General features: G+C 36.3%; 1 protein-coding gene and 1 pseudogene across 2 annotated transcripts in view; one reads left to right on the forward strand and one right to left on the reverse strand.

Annotated features, from left to right (window-relative positions):
• The window catches only part of ADIPOR2 (adiponectin receptor 2), a 74570-nt gene that overhangs the window by 50094 nt on the left and 10360 nt on the right, over positions 1 to 14116 (forward strand). For both annotated transcript variants that reach the window (XM_039869211.1, XM_039869212.1), the window contains exons 3-4: positions 8936 to 9055; positions 13273 to 13444. In XM_039869211.1, the coding sequence (XP_039725145.1) occupies positions 8936 to 9055; positions 13273 to 13444 (292 nt within the window). The remainder of the gene's footprint in view (positions 1 to 8935; positions 9056 to 13272; positions 13445 to 14116) is intronic.
• LOC120607544 (uncharacterized) lies at positions 11720 to 11835 on the reverse strand (annotated as a pseudogene).

Genomic DNA, 14116 nt, shown 5'->3' on the forward strand with positions numbered 1-14116 from the left:
GGTTAATTATGGTCTAGCATTTTAGATTTTTTTTTTTTGAGGTCATATTTGTGAGTATTCCGTTATAGGAGGGTGAGAATTGGGGATAATACTTGATAAATCAACAGAGTTATTAGTACTTTGTACTTCTGAAGGAAACATTCTTTTATAAAAATTCAAAAATCTTGCTGGTATGTTGGGGTGGATAGAAGTATTTATCTTTTCTGTGATAGGTATTTCTGACCACTGACCACATTCTGCCTCATAACATACACTGGCCCCCTGGATGGAATTATTACCAACAATAATAATGCCCATTCTGTTGAATTGAGATTAGCTTTTTTAGAAGCATCGTTTTGGATAAGAAAGGGTGGTTGTAATAGATGTGACAAGAAAAAACATACAGGCAGCCCTAATTCTTTGCAAGTTTTCAGTATGTATGACTTTCAGTTACCATAGGTTGTTAAGTACCAGTTCCTCAACAATATGGTTTGATTTTAGTTGCCACAGTATATTTGCTGTAATTTTATAAAGTACTAACTTTTCTGCTAGCTCTTAAGTCCATAGATCACTGTGCAAGTAGTAGGTATGCATCATGATTAGGAGCCAATCATGTCACTTTTTTGAAAGTCTGTCAGTGACTGATTATTGTACAATATTCATTAATGCACAAGACGAGAGAGTATATAGTTGTGTTGCTTCCCAGTAATAAATCTATGGGATGTTTTAATGGATAATCAAAAGAGAATTGGCTAACAAAGGTAAAAGTGAAGCAAAGAAATGAACATGATAATGCTGAAAGTCAAATCAAACATAAGTGGAATTATAGAAGACATGGCTGACTGCGGAATTTTGACACTGCCACTATTTAAGAGATTTTAGCTAGAGGAACTTAGTGAAGGCAAACTTGTCAACATAAATGAGTAAAGTGTTTGTGACAGGATGAAAATGTCCAGAGATGTGATGTAGTCAAAAGAGTCAAATTAAAGGAACTCTTAAAGATCTTTCATGACACTGAAACACAAAGAATAAAATTTTGAAAGCCGATTTAAATTTAGAAAGGAGTATGACAGTTTGCCAAGGCATAGAAAAGATGCTCACTTTGTATTGTAAGTTATACAACAAAAAGAAGGCAAGAACTGTTCCAGTTACTCTCGGCAAGTTTTTTTTTTTTTTTTTTTAATACAAATAAACAATTCTCAATGTTTCTATTTTGAAATATAGCATACTAAATAAAACTAGTTTTACTATTTTTAAATTTTAAAAACTGACAGTTTTTAATGTTTTGACAAACTTTTTTTAAGGTCATGAAATAGTCATTTTTCCCATTGGTTATTAAGATTGTTTTACGTGATTTTTGGCTTGCACAGTCATTTTTACTATCCTGCACTACTGTGCAAAGCAAGTTCTGCCTGTATGTCTTGTGGTCTTTTGGCCAAATGTCTACTACCCAAAAAAGCAGGCAGTTTCATAACTAGAAAGAGTGGGAATAGAGAGAATAGAGCATGAACTTTGGAACTATATGTGCCTCAGTTGAACTGACTTTGGCATTTTATAATTGTGTGACCTTGAACAAATCATTTAACTTCAGGTTCCTCATTTGTAAAATAGCTGCTCAGTGAATACTTTTTAAAATTTTGAATGACTGCTTATCATCTAGTTTTGGCACTAGTAACCACTTAATAAGTGGCTCACTTATTTTTAGCATCTTTCTGTTGTAAACACATAATACTGGATTGTGGCATATATAATTTGAAGTATATAAACCCTCTCCCTATTTCTTTAGATCAGTTTCTCAACCACTATTGACATTTTGGCCAGATAGTTCTTTGTTGTGGGGAGCTGCCTTTTGTATTATAAGATGTTTAACAGCATCCTTCCTCTTCCTACTAGATGGCCAGTAGCATTCCCCTGGTTTGGAACAAGTAAAAATGACTCCACATATTGCCAAATGTTGGGGTGGGGGACATTGCATTAAATTTCCCCTAGTTGAGAACAGCTGCTTTAGACTTTTAAAATATTTTCTTAATTTATTTCTCTCCTTTCATATTTCTCTTCTTCAGTGTGGCCTTCTCTCTATTGCCAAAGTAATAGTTTCTAATTGCAATTTTTATAATGCTCAGCCTGCCCCGACCTCATATCATTTAAATGTTCATCTTTGCTTATAGGAGAAAGCCTAAAGCTCATTAGTATCAAAAGCCTTTAAGGAGCTGGTTCCTACCTAACCGCACCTCCATTCCTCCCCATTCCTATTAAAAAAACAACAACACTTTATTGGGATAATTTTAAAATGCCCAAATCTTAAATAATACATAGCACAATGACACAATGTATGTAAAGTGCTACATTAAGTATGACCACCACACAGGTCAAGATTCAGATTATTTCCTTTACTTCAGAAACTTCTGTGATACCCCTTTTTAGTCAGTAACCCCTCTCTATCTCACTCCCATTCTCAGAGGTTACTTTTCTGATTCTTGCCACGGTAGGTTTGTTTTGCTTGTTGCTGAGCATAACATGGAATCATATAATACACACTGCCTTCATGATCGGCTTCTTTCAGCTGGCATGTTTTTGCTACTTATCCATATTGCTTTGTGTGTCACTAGCTTTTTTTTTTTTTTTTTAAATTATCGAGTAGTAGTCTTATATAACTATATCACACTTATTTTCTTATTGATTGGCAGTTGGATTGTTTTTGGTTTTTGACTATTCTGAATAATGCTGCTATAGACCCCTTTACCCTCTTAAATTATTTTCTTATTGTGGTAAAACATATAAAATTTGCCATTCTAACCATTTTTAAGCATACATTTCAGTGGCATTAATTATGTTCACAGTGTTATGCAGCCATTATCACTATTTCCAAAGTTTTTATCACCCCAAACACAACTCTGTACCTATTAAGGAATAATTCTCCATTATCTCCTCCTTCCAGCCCAGCCCTTGGTAACCTCTAATGTACTTTCTGCCTCTATGAATTTGCCTATTTTAGATATTTCATATTAGTGTAATTGTAAAATATTTGCCCTTTTGGCGTGTGTGGCACACTTCACTCAGCTTAATGTTCTCAAGGGTTCATCCATGTAGTAGCATGTATCAGAACTTCATTCCTTTTTATGACTGAGCAATTTCATTGTATGTATGTGTCACATTTTATCTGTTTATCTGTTCACGGACATTTGGGTTACCTTTTATAGCCTCACATCACATTTACTTTTTGCTGTATCCATGCTAAATGGCATATTATTTGTGCCATGCCTTTTCTTTCCTGTGTGTTTTTGGATACTTGCTATTACCTATACCTATCATTCCTTTCCCGTCATTTCTTACTCTTGAATACATTTTTCAGGACTTGGTTCAGATGTTACCTTTCCAGAAAACTTCCCAACAGGGCCAGAGTTAACTTTTCTCTTTTTTATTTGCATCAGATCTTTTTCATACTGTTCACCAGTTCATTGCTGTAGTTATTTACTTACATTCATGTCTTCTCCACTAGGTTGTCATACCTACTTTAATGTTCTCAGTACTTAGCACATCAATATAATAATAAAGACCATCATTTATTTATTGTTTTCTGAGTCCCAGGCCCTATGATAGATTCTTTTTATTCATTATTTTTGATCCTTAAAATGTGTGCAGTGTAGGTACACAATTCTAAAATCACTTTACAGATAAGGAAACTAATGCTTAGAGAGATTATATGTAATCTTGTTAGAGACTACAGAATATATCAGTAGTCAAAGTTTATTTGGCTTCAGAATCACTCTTAATTCATTATGGCAAACCATTTCCTAAAAAATGTTTGATTAAATGAGTAAACAGTGTTGGCCCCTGGCTGATGTTTGACTCAGACCATATATACTACATTCTGAATGTACTTTTGTTTTCTTTCAACAAACATGTATTAGCACTGCTGAAGACACAGAGCTGTTCTTTCCCTAACAGCAATGTCATTGTTCCTCTTCTTTCCTTATGATTGGGAAGTTGAACCATTCATCTCTCTTTCGAATAGACTTGTGTAGTCGTGAGTGCCTACTGAGAGAGGCACCCTATTATATTTCCTTGGCTAAGTTTGTATTTTAAGGTTAAGTATGTGAAATGCCCTTTCGCTTGCCAGTGAGTCTGGCTTACCTTTACCTTTCAACAATCCTCTATGGATCCAAACACATTTAGCTTGATATTCAAAATAACTGATTGTAAGTAATTCCATTGATATTTCAGACTGTGAGTAACTTAACCAAGTTTTACTTATGATATAATACAGGAAACATTTAACTGTGATTCTGTTTTATGTGCTTATTTGTAGTTCTGTGGGAAAATGTTGACATAATTTATTTGTATGAAAATCAAGATCGAATCCTTATTTTTTATCTTTTTGAAGAATCAGATACATGTTGAACATGCATAAATATTTGAGCTATTTTATATATAAATTTATATTTTATACTTTAAAATCAGTCTGCTAATCATTTCAAGCTGTTGTTGGTTTTTCATTTAATGGAATTTTATCATTTTTTGTTTAGGCACAATCCTTTTTAACCTCTTGTTGAATATCTTTCAAAGCATGATTTAATTTAGCCACTGTGTAAATATATAAAATATTGCACAGAGCTTATCTGAGGGCCAGGGGAAAGAAGACAAATACAGACATTTAAAATCTAGTTTAGAAAATTATACCCTAAAAATATAAGATTCTTTTAAGTAATAAACAGTATAAGTCAATAAAACAAGAGCTGTAATTAGAGATTATATTGGTTGTCCAATGAGTGGTACAGACTTTAAGTGCTAAAGAAGTTCAGAAGAGGAGGCAGTTGCTTTGGGTTAGGTAGAGCACACATTCTCTAGTGAAAATTCCTTTTCGTTTGTGGGAAGTGAAAAACTCTTAAATAACAAACACGGTGCTTTGTAGCCCTCCAAAGGGCCACAGCAGATACATGTACATCTGTTATTAAAATTTCGTGGGCTTAGGGGAAGCAATCTAAAAATGTTGAGAGTGGGGAGGGGGTATAAGGAGGCAATCATAAAAGAAAGGTAGAGAAAAACTAGGCTAGTTAGTTAAGGAAGAGTTTTAAACAAGAAATATGATGGGATGGGCATTGAAGGATAGCTAGGTAAGTTTTAGGTGAGTAAAGAAGGGAGGTGTTTTAATGGTAAAAACGTAAAGAAGCAAGTTTAAGATAGTTCTCTTGGAGAACATAATATTTTAAAACTTGAGATTGGGTGTGTAACAACATGTCTCACATGCTGCTTGATAGCCTCTAGTTATCTTGAAAAGTGAAGAGTAGGAAAATGAAATCTTAAGATTTATTTGTGAACATGTTCAAATTCAGTTGTTGTAATAGATTATCTGTTGCTTCTGCATGTTCATACTTAGTTTTTCCCCCGTCTTTATTGAAATATAATAGACAATTAGTTGCTTATATTTACATTGTACAATTCAGCGAGTTTTCCAGTTATAGTTGGTATACAATAATATACCAGTTTCAGTTGTACAGCATAGTAATCAGAGATGCACATAACTCACAAAGTGATTACCCCACTAAATCTAGTGCCTCTCTTCCCCCTTACATATTTATTACATTATTAACCATGGAATGTTCCCCATGCTACATTCCACATCTCCATGTCTATTCTGCAACTGTCCATTTGTACTTCTTAATTCCTTGCCCTTTTTTTGTCTTCCCAACCCCTGTCCCATCTACTATCCCTCAAAATATTCTCTGTATCTATGAGTTTATTTCCGCTTTTGTTGTTGTTGTTTATTTTATTCTTTAGATTCCACATTTACGTGAAATCATGTGATATTTGACTTTATCTGACCCATTTCATTCAGCGCAATACCCTCTACGTCCATCAAGGCAATATCTTTTTCCATCCCCTTCCTTTTAGTCTGTGTGTGTCTTTTAATCTGAAGTGAGTCTCTTGTAGGCAGCATATGTAGGGGTCTTGTTTTCTTATTCGTTCAGCCATTCCGTCTTTTGGTTGGAGCACTTAATTCTTTTCCATTTGAGGTACTTGTCGATAAGAATGTAGTTATTATCATTTTTTATTCCTGTTTTTGATACATGTTTTTTCTTCTTAAAGAAGTCCCTCCAATGTTTCCTGTAATACTGGCTTGGTGTTGATAAATTCCTTTAGCTTATTTTTGTCTGGGAAGCTCTTTATCTGTCCTTCAACTCTAAATGATAGCTTTGCTGGATGAAGTATTCTTGGTTGTAGATCCTGAGTCTTCATCACGTTGAATATTTTGTGCCAAGCCCTTTTGTCCTGCATAGTTTCTTTTGAGAAATCAGCTGCCAGTCTTATGGGTGCTTCCTTGTAGGTAACTAACTGCTGTTCTCTTGTTGCTTTTAAGATTCTCTCTTTGTATTTAACCTTTAGCATTTTAATTATGATGTATCTTGGTGTGGCCCTCTTTGGGTTCCTGGTTTTTGGGATTCTCTGAGCTTCCTGGGATTGTATGTCTATTTCCTTAACCAGATTGGGGAAGTTTTCCATCATTATTTCTTCAAATAGCTCTTCAACGTCTTGTGGGTTTTTTTTGGTACCCCTATGACATGAATATTTTTACATTTGATAGTATCCCATAGGCTCCTTAAATTATTATCATAGTCTTGGCTTCTTTTTTCTTGCCATTCTGATTGAATGTCCTTGGCTTTCCCATCCTCTGTATAGGTCATTTGATCCTCTTCTTTATTCACTTTGTTTATTCCATTTAATATACTCCTCATCTCAGATAATGTGCTCTTCATTTCTGACTGGTTCCCTTTTATAATTTCTATTTCCATTTTTATGTTTTTTTATCTCTTTGTCGAAGTTCTCACTGAATTCATCTACACTTCCCATAAGTTCACTGAGCATCTTTATAACCATTGTTTTGAACTCTGCATCTGTTAGATTGCTTGACTCCATTATTTCTGGATCTCTGTTCTTTTCTCTCATATGGTTTCTACTTCTTTGTCTTCCCATTTTGGCTGCCTTTCTGTGTCTGTTTCTATGTACTAAGCAAAGCTCCTAAGTCTCCTGGTCTTATTAGTGTGGATTTGTGTGGTAGGTGTCCAATGGCACAGTCCTGAGAGGGGTTCAGCTGCAGGCCAAATTTAGCCCAAGACTCTACCCCTCTGGGGCCACCTGTTAAGATTCAGCAAGCAATCCACAGATGCTGTGCTTATAGTTGCCTCAAAAGGCCTCACCAGAAACCAAGGTCACCTGCCTCCAGTGTGAGTCTAGGAGCTGCTCAGCAAGGGGCACCTGACTAAGAGAGGACACACCTGGATGTGGCTTGGGTGGGGCCGCGAGTTTTGGGGAGGTGGAGTTTCAGGGAATCCTCTGGGCCTAGTGACATCTGTTATACAGTTTGATAACTTCACGGCCATGGCGGTGGTGGGAGCGGGGAGGGCTCAACAGGAACAATAGATAATGCTGGCACGTCTGTACCGAGCGAGTCTCCCCTCGGCCCTCGCTCGGACAACTCAGTGACCCCTGTAAGTCTCTAGTGCCCCCTGTGCAGCCAAATCAGTGCTGGTGCTCATAGCAAGCAGGTCCGTCACCATGAAAGTTCATTCACAGACACAGCCCCTTTAAGAGGCGTCTGCAGCTGCTGCTGCTGCTGCAGCCTCCGTCCCGCTCAGCTGCTTGGGACTGGGCAGCCTCGTGTCCTCACCCCGTCCTACCTTCTGCCGTTGCAGGGTGATTTCTTGTTTTTCTCCCTAGTTGTATGGCTTGTTCATCTAGATCCCAGGCGATTTTTCCTTGCTGTTTGCTCCTTGTTTCCATCACAACTTGGATTTGGTTGCCAGAGGGATGAATAGAGCCTCTATCATCTACACCATTTTTTTTTTTTTTGAAATCACTATTTAGTTTTTTGATTGGAGGTGGAAGATCAGTTCATTTCTTCATGCTTGTAGTGCTGTTTATCTAGCAGACACTTAGATGTAGAATTACAGTTTTCTCGTGCTGTCATTATTCATTGAGTTACAGAATCACAGAATTTTAGAGAATGGAGAAGACTCTACAGATTGTTTAGTTTAAACTTCTCCTTTTAGATGGAAATGAAAAAAATGAGGCTCAGAAAGCTTAGGAGACCTATAGAAAGTTTCATTGATATTACTGGTAGAATCAGGCTTACTACTTGGCTCTCCTGACTTCTATCTAGTCCATTGCCCTTGTCACAATATTATTCTGTGTAAACTAGTATGAAGCTTGATCTAGAAATAGAAATCTTAATTTTAGTGATTTATCCCTTGAGATCTAACCAAATTGTCATTTCTTCCTCATTTCCCTAGACAAATTGACCATTTACTCTAGAATGTAGAAAGACAATGAGTATTGGATTTTTTACTTTTCATCTTTACTACATGTAACCTTGGGCAACTTATTTAATCTCTTTGCCGTATGTTCTTTATATGTTAAATTAGATAAGAATACTTATCTAATAAGGCGGCTGTCAGGATTAAGATAGATGACCTGTATAAGGCCCTTGTATTGGCATATTATAAAAATTTAGTAAATGGTTTTTTCTTCTTTCCTTCTTTCCCTCAGAACACTTACCACATTGTATTGCAATAGTTTATTTTATATGTATCGAGTGTGATTCTTAGAGATTTTCCTCTCAGTAATTCCTCACCTTTATATAGTTAATAATATTTTGCCATCTATGAATATGATTCTTAAAACAAAAACAAACCATTCAAGCTAATCCAGGAATTTGCTACTGAAACAGACATAGGAATGCTGTTGTGATAGTTCATTTGTCTGTCAGAGAAGAACTGAATAACTTCTTCATTTTTAATAAGCATTATTCTATAATAAACTGACTTCCTGTATTGCTTCTTGTCATAGGCCTTGTTTTGACCTTAAGAGAATTTCTTCATAATTTTTGAGAGAAAGTGTATTGATTGTTTCATTTGGCTCCTGGTCTCTATCTCTGACTGTTGCTATGTTTGCCTTGCAGATATCTGAGGAACATGAGTGCAATGATGAAGCTTCTCAGGAAGAAGAGGGGTTTATGGGTATGTCCCCTCTCTTACAAGCCCATCATGCAATGGAAAGAATGGAAGAGTTTGTTTGTAAGGTAAGATGGCAGTTTTTTGTCATTTCCATGCAGTATGATTATTCCTTCCCAAACAGAAACCTTTAAGGAAAGTGGTAGTAGCTTGCCTTTTGGTTTGCTTTGGGGATAATTTGTGGCAAAATGGAGACAGAACCAATCACAGGACTTTTCTGTTCAGAGTGTAATACATTTGCCTGCAGCAGCCATGATATTTTGACAAAACTAGAACATTGAACTGGGAAACAAGTCTTTCCTAATATAGGTTAACAGAGTAGATATCTTATTGATAGTTTAGATAAGACAGGTTGAACAAAATTGGGACTGGTTGATGCCTGGAGATACTAAAATGCCATTTCCAAGTCCCTTGAATGTATTCTGCTGTTTGACTGTGATGGCAAACATGCTACTCTTTCTAGGGATTCTGTGGGTAATCACACTACTCTTTAGATAGAAATTTTCCAGAAATTTTGCACATCTAGTATTTTTAGTTTAGCTGGTATATTTTCTGTCTCTAAGGCTTTCTTCCGATTTATTATCTGATTCATTAGGACCTATTAAGGGTTCTTTTTTCTTTTCTAAAATGGTAACTGGATTTGAGATTGCTTGCTTAAAGAAAATAGGGACACTGGTAAATTTATAGCCGCTTGATTAATCTCATCAACAGGGACCCTGGGAGATATGATCTAAAGTCAATATTAAGTCTCTCTGTGTGTATAGTATATAAAAATTCATTTGTTAAACATTTCTGGAGAAATTGATCATTTAGAGAGAAATTTTTGTGACTTAGCTTTTTAATGGGTTTTATGAAACCAAGACTTTTCAAAATGCATATGGTCCTAGATCCTGAAAACTAAACTTAGGTTTTTCTGCATTCACAGTAACATAGAAATAATTAGGGCCAGTTGTCTTAGACTGCTGTACTTTGGACCAGAAGATGAGAAGAGAATATTATAATCTGAGTATAGACATCCTTTTCAAGATAAAGGGATGAGTAGAGAGTGGTGGAGGAGGGGTATAAGTATTTATGGGTCTTGGAGCCCAAGAAATTTTGATCGGTGCTTGAAATTGAAAATTGGTGGGAAAAAAAAAAAAGCCAAACAAAATAGACCTATTCTAGTGATCACAGACTCAGGAGAATTAGCACTGAAGGATACAAAAGGTTTGTTTTTCAAAAAGCAAGTTTGGTGTTAAATCTCTCAAAGTTGAGTATTTAGTGTCTGGGCCATTAGAGCTCTTTAATATTTATCTGTCAGTGGGGGTAATGTAGCTAACTTGGCTGCTTTTTTATTCTCTTTCTGAACTAAGAGTAAAGAATAAAGCAAAACTTTAAATTTAATAGTTAATGGGAGAATAAATAGAGATTTTTTTTTTTCCTGCAACTGTGATTTACTGAAGGAAAATGAGCGGGGCACAAAAATTGATAAACCATTTGCCTCCCATACCCTAGCGGTTTATCTGCAGAGCAGGACGAAGAGGCTTCCTGGTAAATGGTGTTCTCTAGGGTACTACTGTACCTGCTATGGTGGTGCCACTGACTGTACTTGAAAACTAGCATGTCCAGTGACGTAGACTTCTCTTTCTTGGATGGGAAGCAAGTAAACAGAAGCAGTTTAAAATGAAGTGTCGTGTGGCCTTGTTGGTGTACTTTTTCCTTTTAGAAAAAGCTTTACTTGCAGGAATAGGGAAAATAAAATAATTTTAGTCTTTATAGAGTGTCCAGGTTTGATCTTGGTCTCTTTTTTATTCAGCCTTCAGTTGCTGCTATTTTGCCAGCATAGCCTGGCCCATGTGGGAATAGGAGGTATACTGTAGGTCCTTTTTAAAATTATATTTTGCGCACTGTATGGTCTAATACAAACTCAGTGAACTAATGCTAAGATGTTTGACTTCTGTCTTGTCTTTGTCAAGCTTATAAATAAACATGCCTTCGTCTAAGCTGTGATCCTGTTCTTTTTTTCCCCAGGCTGTAAAAGAGGATACCTGTTTCAACTGGCAGTTAGCTTGACTCCAAGTTGAGAATGAGGGTGCAGTGTTGTTGAATATAACACTAATTGCAGTATAATTAGAAAGTACAACTCCCTGGCTCAGTGTTTAGACCACCAGAATGTTTGTTTAGAAACAGAGAAGAAGTCACTCTGACATTGTATGTACATTTAACTAGTAAGAAACAGTATATTCTTTCTGACTATAAAAAGGAAGCATTTGACTCTTTGGCTGTGTGTGGTAGGTAACACAATAGCAATTTTCATATTGCCACAGCAGAGCTGTTTACTTATTGTGAACCGTCCTGAGGATTGATTTCTATCTTCCTCTCCCTCTTAGAAAATAAAATTCTCCTGAAGTAAAACAGAGTAGCAGCATCTTATAAGGTTAATCTCAACAATAACTATTTTCAAGTTTAAATTAGATAAAAGAAATTCCATGTTTTGGTGTGTCTCTCTCACCACAAAGTCCTGTGGAAGATCTCAAACAGCTGCTTTTACAAGCGGTAGTAATATTAGCAGTAGACATTAAAAATCTAGATTAGTCTGTTGGTATTATTTTATTTTACTGTATGTTAGGAACAAGCATGGAACGGCCAGATTAGCACCAGTAATCACAGGCCTCAGGTTTTGAGTTGGAAGGAAGGTAGAGATAGTGGGTGAATTTTTCTTTTTCTTTTTAAAAATTATTTATTATTATTTATGCCTACAGCACCTGGTCTTCCTAGATGGTCTCCCATCCAAGTATTAACCAGGCCCAACCCTGCTTAGCTTCTGAGATCAGACATCGGGCTTGTTCAGGGTGGCATGACCATAGACCATGGACCGGGCCTCCACTGGGGTGCAAACCCAGGACCTTCTGCTTGTAAAGCAGATGTGCTAACCGCTACACTGTGGAACCATGTCCTGAGTGAATTTTAATAGAGTATTAAAATGGCCATTTCTGTTCTTAAATTTAGTCCTCACTTCTTTCCTTTGGAGTTACACAGAGAATCGGTTCTTTTATAAATGTCAAGAAGGGTCGAGGAAAGCCTAGAACAGGAAATTGTTGTGGAGCAAAAGGAATGGGTACAGTAGCTGGCAAATAAGTGGTAGTCTCTCTGTATAGTAGAGAGAGAACCAAGTTTGTATGGCCCAGCCATGTTGCTTGTCACAAGAACCCTGAGGATAGTGGTCTGGGAATCACTGTTGAAAGCTCAGTCTGTAGGTTGACCATGTGGCTGGCATTTTTCCTTACATTTTTCTGGCTGGCAGAAGCAAGTTAGTTTAGGATTAAGTGATCTTGTGGTGTGAGCTCTCTGGGCTGAGAGACTTTAAAAGAAGCAGAGTGTAGAGGTTGACAAACTTTTTAAGGAAGGAATACCAAACTCCTGATCTGATCCCTTTTCCTTTAGAGTCTGATGCGGGAGGGACAGTGAGGAAGAGGGAGAGAGGGGGGAGAAGGACCTTGAAGGAAGCTAAGTTAAGGCTTATCTTCCTAGCTCGAGGAGCATGGATTAGTCACAAATTCTCGACAGGTGATCCCTTCTGGGGATGATTGGAGTTAATACTACCTTTGGGGTGGATGCTGGGGTTTGTTATCTCATTTATGAAGTGCTTTGGGTTATTTCATTTGACTCTTCATAAACATTGAAGCGCTATTATCTTCATTTTATAAATGAGGAAACTGAGACATGATTTTGTGATTATAGCTCATTCAGCCAGTTAATGACAGAGATCTAAGATTTTCTGACTTCTATGCTCATTTCTACTTCATATTTGCTGTTGGAAGGAAGAGAAAGTAAAGACAGAGGGAGAGATTTTAGCAAAAGGCACAAAAGTGTGATTCTGTATAGTTGTTTTTTCTACCAAAAGGAATATTAAGCATAAAAATGGTCAGATTTAATATCACAGGGATTTTTCAGAGGTAAAGGCTGTTGTGTAAGATGAAGGCGGGGAGTCTGTGGGTGGGGCTTTGAACCCCTCACCCTTCTTTTTAGCCAGACTGAAAGAAAGTTTGAAAATACTCTTTAGGGCAAAGTTCATTTACTCTTTCCTTCTGTTGAGAAAAGTCCCCCATTTAAAAAAATACCTTTTTGATCAATCTGTTTTTAAAAACTCAATACAGGATGTTATACATTTTGAATGTTTGTCTTTGTAAAAGTTATTTTTCTCATAAGAAAATTTAAGAAATTGTGGTGAAGAGATTATTATTTGGTAGCAGTGTTGCTAAACTGACAATTAAAACCCCAGAGGTATTTGATAATCTTCTTCCAGGTATGGGAAGGTCGATGGCGAGTAATCCCTCATGATGTACTCCCAGACTGGCTCAAGGATAACGACTTCCTTTTACATGGACACCGGCCCCCTATGCCTTCTTTCCGGGCCTGTTTTAAAAGCATTTTTAGAATACACACAGAGACAGGCAACATCTGGACACATCTCTTAGGTATGTGATATCAGTGGTATGATGAATTGGTGATTCATTTTTATTCTTTTTTTTCCCTTTGTATCTTGATAATAAGGACAGAACTTAAAAATGTATTTGAGACTGGCCATTTTGTTTTCTGGATTTCTATTAATGCAGTTTCTCACTGATTTACTCTGTGGTTATCCTAGTTTGCACTATAATTTTATTATAGCTAAGTCATATTTTTCTCTATTAGATTTTTAGACAGTGTCCAAACCAGGCCAACCAAGGAAAAAGTGCTATATGAAATGTGGTATAATATTCTAATAAACACTGAGGAAGGTGGTTATTTAATAGTTTTTCAAAGTCCTTATTTGGAATATTCACAATTAAATTTCAGTTTGGCTTGAAGTAGAATGTGTTGTATAATATTTTTTTCCAACACAATTGTATATTAAGGAATACAATGGGGGAAAAAATAATCATTTTAACAAATGGTATTGGGGAAAACTGAGTAACCACATGTAAAAGAGTGAACTTGGACTCGTACCTCACACCATATACAAAAATTAACTCAAAATGGATCAAAGACATAATCATAAAGATCTAAAACTATAAAACCACTAGGAGAAAGCATAGTTTTAAATCTTTGTGACCTTGGATTAGGTGAGGTTTCTTAGAATTGATATCTAACACATATGCAACTAAAGA

The sequence above is a fragment of the Pteropus medius genome, unplaced genomic scaffold (genome assembly GCF_902729225.1).
Source record: "Pteropus medius unplaced genomic scaffold, Ma_sr-lr_union100, whole genome shotgun sequence".
Taxonomy (NCBI): Eukaryota; Metazoa; Chordata; class Mammalia; order Chiroptera; family Pteropodidae; genus Pteropus; species Pteropus medius.